General features: G+C 42.3%; 1 protein-coding gene across 1 annotated transcript in view; it reads right to left on the minus strand.

The window, feature by feature from the left end:
- Positions 1-245: 245 nt before the first annotated feature.
- LOC308375078 (neural cell adhesion molecule 2) overlaps positions 246-8,057 on the minus strand; it is a gene marked incomplete at both ends in the record, with an annotated part of 203,364 nt that continues 195,552 nt past the window's right edge. The window contains one exon of the mRNA XM_080851123.1: positions 246-360. Within this exon, the coding sequence (XP_080707249.1) occupies positions 246-360 (115 nt within the window). The remainder of the gene's footprint in view (positions 361-8,057) is intronic.

Raw genomic sequence — 8,057 nt, forward strand, 5'->3', positions numbered from 1 at the left:
ACACACTCACACTCACACATCTTCTCCCACCAATCATTTCTGTTGACATGCTCCTCTTCACAAATGAGTGCTGCCACACCAGAGTAAAGTCAATGTTCTTGGAGGATTCCCTTCTTCACTTTCATTTTGCTATGTTTTGTTTTCTTTTAACTCCTCTTTCATCCTCTGTTCATTTCTTGGGTTTGGTCTCAGGTTAGCTGGGTTGGGGTCAATCTCCGTAATGGGATTGGGAAAAGGGGGACACATTATGCCTTGCTGTCGCCAGAATTTGTGTGGTGGCTGTTCTCTCCGCGGACTTTGATCTCGATCGTATCTGGCTTCAGGACCTCTTTTCCATTCTCCTCCTTCAGCGGGAGTTTCCTGTGACAGGAAGAGAAATAGAGGCAGAGAGAGAGAGAGAGAGACAGACAGAGAGAGGCAAGTAGAGAGGAAAGAGAGAGAAGAGAGCGATAGAAGAAAAGAAGGAGACAACAGTTACTTGCCCTCCCAGAACCAACTCCTCATCAGCATCATTTCATTCAGGACTGTAAAGGACCAGAGGTTTAGCCTCATGGCTTTATAAGATGTGACTGGGGGTGAGAGGTGAGAGGTGAGAGGTGAGAGGTGAGAGGTGAGAGGTGAGAGGTGAGAGGTGAGAGGTGAGAGGTGAGAGGTGAGAGGTGAGAGGTGGCCACTGTAAGTGTGCATGAGGGCAGGGATGTGAAAAAGAATGTGGAGAGTAACACTGCAGATGCTGTCCAGAGGTGTGTAGCTGGGTGCACACATCATGCAGTTCAACAGAACATGCTGACATTTAGCAGGAGAGACGCCATGAATAGTAACACTGTTGCTACAGCTATGGCTAAAATGGTAAAACTCTTGGCTGTCTGTGTCACTCTCGGCTGTCTGTGTCACTCTCGGCTGTCTGTGTCACTCTCGGCTGTCTGTGTCACTCTCGGCTGTCTGTGTCACTCTGGGCTGTCTGTGTCACTCTCAGCTGAATGAGAACAGACAGTCATGCTTCTGTACCAGCACAAAAAATCTGAGATCCCGATAAGAAATAAAATAAAATAAAACAAACTCATCATATGCAAGTACTCATAGCCAGCAACATAACCAATATAACAACTGCCCAACCTTAGATACAACAAAAACGCACAACTGGCTGGAAAAAGACGCAACACACATTTTGTGCTGTACCCGGGATCCGCAGAGGCCCTCCTTCACACTACAACATGCACTGTCTGTAGCCCACAAGTGCTAAACACAACAACATTTCTGTCCAACCATAAAACCTGAGCAGCAGGATACAACAACATTAAAAAAGCTGCCTTTGTGAGCATCAGTCAACAACCACGCTTTGCCCCATTTGCTAATTCCGTTTGTACCTGCCTGGTGTCCACTTTTCCGCCCCTCTTGCACAAAATAAATCCTACTGTTTCTGACATTAACTGGGAAGGAGTTAACCTCAAATAGCTTATTCTCAAACAGACACGCGAATGACTTTAAAACCTGATTATGTCTCCATGTGTAGCGACCCTTGGTCAGGTTATTTTTACATCGAGGCAAAATAGGTTTTAACGAGCCAACAGCGAAACACAACTTGCAGCTTTTGTCTTCGCCCACCTGCTGACTGAGATTCTGTGGAGTTGGGAGGACATCATAACTAGCTCCAACAATGAATGTAACAAACCCCAGCTGATCTTCCTTGTCTCTACACCATGCCCGCTCATCCACTGCCCTTGAGAAGCCACTGCTGCTCGTCTATTTACCTCCTCTTGCTGGCATACAAAACGTGTAACCATCTGCCTCCTCTCCAGCAATGTAGCCTTACCTCATGCTTACCTCATGCTTTCCAACTGTCACCTAGCTCAAACCGTGCTCTTCCACTCTGCACCTGCCCAATGATATCCTTGTGCTGTACTGCACCTTGTGCATGTTGAACCACTTCTTGTGGATTCCACTTCCTTTGCTTATGGAGCAGTGTTCTTGACTACTGGATCCTTAGGTCTGTGACAAAGTCATCTCCATGCTGCGCTTATCACATTTCAACTCCTCCACCAAGCTGGTCATTGGTAAGTCCAAGAAGTACTGATAGCTTTAACAATAAATTCTCTAAGCTTTGAAACGTGTCCTCGGTCACTCAATGTGGAAGTGTATCACCTGCCTAAACACAAAAGAAGGAATCACCTCACCATCAATTTAAAACTTTTCTTCCATCAGTTTGCGAATACTGATAGAAACACTTCTTTATTCTGGGTTTCAGTTTAGTTTCAATTGTTCCTTCTTTCTATACAATCACCACAAGCTTAAACAGATATTTCAAAACATCAGGTGCTCCTTTATAGACACAATAAGGTACGCTGTGCAGCCCTTGCACAACACACAACCTCTTGCTCCTTTCTCCACCATTTCTCCCAAATTGAAGGAATGTCTGCCATTAACGCGAGATCCACATGCCTCTGATTTATCCGTATGTAGCTGTACTCCTCTAGGTCCTTTCTTTCATCTTTCAGACTTCCCTTTTTCTCTTATGTGAATAAAGGCGTGACAAACTTAAACGGATCCTTGTAGAATCTAAAACTAGCTTGTTTTATTCTTCTTCTTTTTTTTTTGTCTGAAGAGCTCTACCTTCCTTAACGTAGCCAGTCAACTCTTTTCCGTTCTTTGCCTGCAGTACACTGAAACATTCTCTCTGTTCATCATCTGCTTGTTTCCATGGCTTCCTTTGCTGCCTCCTTTCTCAAATCAGCCTTTTTATTTCAACCTGTCATCTTGATCTTTCAGATCAGATCTACCTGACAAACTCCCTATCCTTCCATACCATAATTATAGATGATTCAATTCACACGATACATTTTTTTCTCCACTGCACCCTTAAAACATTCCCAAATTCCTTTTAGATCAACATTAATGCAATTCCATTCCTTTAATTCAGAGGCCTCTGGCTATCTTATCTTTGGTTTCTTTCCCACTACATGCTTCCTTCTTAGTCTGCTCGGTTTGTCCTTACAATGACCACCACCCTGTGCAAGTGTGCCAGGTCATCCTTCCACTGTAACATGTCTACTGATATCCTGTGGTCTGAAGTGCTCAACTGCTAAATCATTGAAGGTGATGGGAACAGTGATTGTGGCCAGAGACTGTCAGCAGGATGGTAGCAAATAATCACACAAACAACACACATCTAAAAATCACCACAGACCTACATAGATCTGAAAAAACTAAAACAGTACATTTGTGACAGTTGTGAGCTCCACACTGCTTGTACTGCTTGGACTTCAACTGACTGTCTTGAGCACTGCATTAAGTTCAAGTCACTTATGCTCGCCTACAGAGTGATTACTGGCTACTACCTAAATGCTCTTGTAAGGGCAAATGTTACACCCAGGATGCTGCGCTCTTCTAGTGAGCGTCGTTTGGCACTGCCGTCTGTGCAAGTACGGCAGTCCAGACTATTCTCATTTGTAGTTCCACGTTGGTGGAATGAACTGACTTGTACCACCAGAGCAGGGCCATCCCTCTCTACCTTTAAGAAGCTTTTGAAGACCCAACTCTTCAGAGAGCACCTCCCGTCCTAACTGGCACCTCGACTGGTGCTCAACTTGCAACATTCCCGCACTTCTTTTTACATTTTTTTATATATGTTTTATTTTATTATGTAAGGTACTATTTATTGTTACACCAGGTTCTATTGCGCGTAGCTTGACTGTTCTCTCTCTGGTATTCTTTTTTGGTTTGTTCTACTGTAGCATAGTTGGGTGCATTTACTTGGCTGTGTTAACCACAGATGCTGGGTTGCTAGCGCAAAGCAGCTCGATCATATAGCTTCATCTGCAGCTTCTGTCCTTCAAAAATGATTTGGAGAGCATGATTTGCTTCACAAATGAGCAACGCAATAACACCTTGGATATTTTTTGCTGGTCCCAAGCAGAATTTAATATCTACAAGGTTCTCTAATAGACCCTCGACAGCCTTTTGATGAAGATTTGCTGTATACATTTTCCAGAAGAGAAACTGGTGAATGAATTTTACTCAAAGGCCTCAATAAACTGTATGTAGCAAAGTCTCCTCTGAGCTCATCGAACATGTTTCTATAATGTGCCTTCAGGGCAAAATTGATGCCTTTTCAGGCAGGCATGAGCCCAGGGGCCGTGGAGGATGATGACGGCTTGAGATGGGGGGGTCTTACTCTGGCTCAGTCAGGGGGGTAGTCTCAGTGGGCTCGTTCACTGGGCTCCCATCCTCTGCGTTTGTTATTCTCTCCTCTTCTGTCCTCATCTCAACAATGGGCTCCTTGGACCCATCGCCCCTACGTGTGCACACACACAGACACACACACATACATGCACAAACACATGCGGAAACATATACACAAATGTTGGAATATTGTGCACATTAACATGTATACACATGTGTACACACACACACACACACACACACACACACACACACACACACACAAACACATACAGTATATATGCATGTTTGGAGGCACAAACAGACACAAGGATACATGCACACCAAAACATACTCAGATATATATTTATAGATATACAAACAAAAACAAACACGTATAAACCAAACACGTATAAAACGTGTGGGTGCACACACACACATGCGCACACAGACATACACACACACACACACACACACACACACACACACACACACACACACAAACACATACACACACATATGCACACACAGACATACACACAAACACAGACACATACACCCTTAGAAATATGACAAACATCACTAAACTGAAAGATAGCCTTGTTTGTTTGTTTTTACTAAGTAGCTAATTCAAATCTCTCTGGCATCAGACACAGTTTACTCTGTCCTCCTCTTGGTGCCTGGAATGGGGTCCCGCTTGTAATCTCTGGGATTCTGAGACTACACAGGGCTCAGTGGAGAAAGATCTCTCAGCTCTCAGCTCAAAGAGCCCCCATCAACACATTAATTACCATACTTTAGGGAGGCTCTGTCTGTTTGTGTGTATGTCTGGCCTGTGTATGTGTGTGTGTGTGTGTGTATGTGTGCGTGCGTGCGTGCGTGCGTGTGTGTGTGAGTGTGTGTGTGTGTGTGTGTGTGTGTGTGTTTGTGTCACAGAGGATGTGTGTTTCTCAAGTAGCAAAATGACACTGTCAGCTGATTAATGTATCCTTTAAGGCAGCTGCTAAGCTTCCCAACAGTCACTACAAAGCAGTTCCACAGCTGATATTCCCTCAGATGGTACTCATAAATAAACACCAAGTCCGTGTAGTTGCACAGTATTTCAGTTCAAGAACTCACCCAGACAACATACCAACCTTAAAACATATGATATGAAGCTACTTTTTGCTCGTGAATTCATCCCATGTCTTATCCGATAATTGTTATAAAGCAAATATCCTTGCTACATATACAATACTGTACTCCTTTGCTAACCCATGTCTTTATCACATGTGTGTAGAGTCAACAGCATGTATCGTTTATCAACATTCTCTGACTAACGATATTCAGCAAGCTCATTTTTACCCTATATTTTTGTTTCCCTCTATGTTCTCTTCCCTCATCTACCTGGCCCATCTTCTCTGAGTGTGACTGCAAGAGTAGGCGTCTAAAAAGTAACAGAAAAAAAATCCACTGCAAAGGGTCAAGAGTTCAAATGTAAGGTAGCTCAGACACAACAATGAACCCATATTTGTAAACACGGCCTGTTGTCTGAATTGTTGGTTCATAGCATCCACTCTCTTTCCCACATCTTTGTCCTCCAACAATGCAAAAGCATGAAAATATAACAAAACTTTCTCTTGCATGGGGTCAAAGGTTAAGGCCCATTACACCCATATACAGTAGGCGGGTAACGATAGCAACATGCTGCCAGTATCGGTGAATAAATGGAAAAAATGAAATATAAAATATCTTGCTGGGCATACTGTGTGTCTTTATGTTGCATTGAGTATCTGCGTAAATCACAAGTCTATGGGATATAGGTACAGAGAGGTTGTGCTTCAATAAAAAAGCTTCTATTATAAATGCACTGAATAGTCTAAATAGACTTGTAACTTGGACAAATCTAATTAACCATCGCAGTCATCAGTCAAAGCCAATCAGATATTCAGTCTCAATTAATATTTTCTGTTTTATCTAAAGGTATTTTTCATCTGTTACATTATTACAAACTAATTAATGCAAACTTTCATTCACATAGTCTCGCAAATAGACTCTTTCTCACACAACCATATACAGGACAGGAGAAGATGCAATTTGCTACCGTGGGTATGTGGGGAAACACATACAGCGGCTGACACTGAATTTGAATAATGCACAAGCAAGTGAAGAAGTGAATAAGTGAACAGCGGAAGGCGACAAGTGGATAATGAGTTGAACGAGGCTGAGTGGAAAAGTGTCCTTCAGTGTTCATATGCATGAAGCTGTGTGAGACAGCCCAGTATCGAATGCATATGCAACAGCATGCAGACAGGTTGTTTTTGTTTGCAGGGTCAGTCTCTGTGTGGCTGTGTGTGTGTGTGTTTACATGTATATGCAGGGGCGGACTGGGGGGAAAAAGTGGCCCGGGAGTTACTGTCAGACCGGCCCACTCAATACACGGCGCGCGGCCCACTAAGTACACAGCGCGCTGCCCACTCAATACACACCGCATTGCCCACTCAATGGATCGCACATATCGGTCAGTGGCCTACTGGGAAAAATACCCATACACTTAACATTATTTTGGTTGATTACGTAAGGGATAATGGATTGTCCGGAGGTCATCCTCCAAAAAGAATTACCGACGGGGCGAACAACACCCCGACGCGCAGCGGAAGGTGTTGTTTCGTCCTGAAGGGAATTGTTTTTGGAGAATGACCGACGGACAATACATTATCCCGCTTATTATACGGTTACTTGCCAAAAACGATAGAAGACATTCCTCCAACATACCTCTTTTTAATGATTTAGTTGCCGTTTCATGAGTCCCGTTTAGAAATAAATAGTTCTTCAAGCAAATAGAACTTTGAAGTTTCAGGTGTTGCATAGCAACCCATTACTTGCTGACTTCAAATTACTGTCTACTGTTGCGTTAAAATGACTGGACTTCTGGCGGAATGATATGAAAGATGTGAATTAGAAGTACAAAACCCGTTGCCAATGACAGCGGTCATTATCTTTTCGCAGCGGTATGTTAGCAGGAATTAATGTGACCTATGACGTAGGGATGGCCCAGTCAAATCAACGGTACTTTTTGGAACATTCTGAAGAGCCGTATAATAAAAAGAAATTAAATCATATATGCTTGTTTTTTAATAACATTTGGATCCACCAATTTGCCTGGAAGGACACATGGAATAAAATGATACTGGCTATTGTAACACTCCAAGGTAGGTATAGTTTGCAAGATGAATAGTATCAGATCAGATCAGATGGTTATCAGATCAGATGGTTATACGTATAACTCAAAAGCCTATTGGTTAGTACACTCAAAGCGTATTAGATAAATATACTTGAAATTAGTGCTGTCAAACTATTACAATATTTAATCGCAATTTTTTGTCTATTATAAATGTCCCTTCATTTATTTTGTATCCATTTATCCATGTTTTATTCCAGAATCATCTATCTAGATAACATATTAACATTGTTTAGGCCTATAATGTAAGTGTTGTGAAACGCAAGCTTTACTTGGCCAATTCAACACCTTTAGATAACATATTAACAATCTAGATAACATATTAACATTGTTTATAATGTAAGTGTTGGTGTAACACAGTGATTTTAGCATAACAAACTAGCTGGTTAACTTATTTGACACAAGTTACAGTATCAGAAATGATAAGATTGCCCTATTTACAACTACCACCATGGATAGCTTGCTCATCGATTGTAAGCAAGTGACTACGGCTAACATGTTAAAATAGATAATCTCGATGTTGACAACAGCTTGCTTATTTGACCAGATCATAACGGTCTCAATTTAAGACATACCGTTAGCTAGGCTTGCTGTAGGGAACGTTACCTCATCTGTGAATAGCAAGCTAACATTTGGCAAGGTCAACGCCACATCTTACCTTATCACTGTCACCAGTCAG

The sequence above is a fragment of the Sprattus sprattus genome (assembly GCF_963457725.1).
Source record: "Sprattus sprattus genome assembly, chromosome: 14".
In the NCBI taxonomy this organism is placed as follows: domain Eukaryota; kingdom Metazoa; phylum Chordata; class Actinopteri; order Clupeiformes; family Clupeidae; genus Sprattus; species Sprattus sprattus.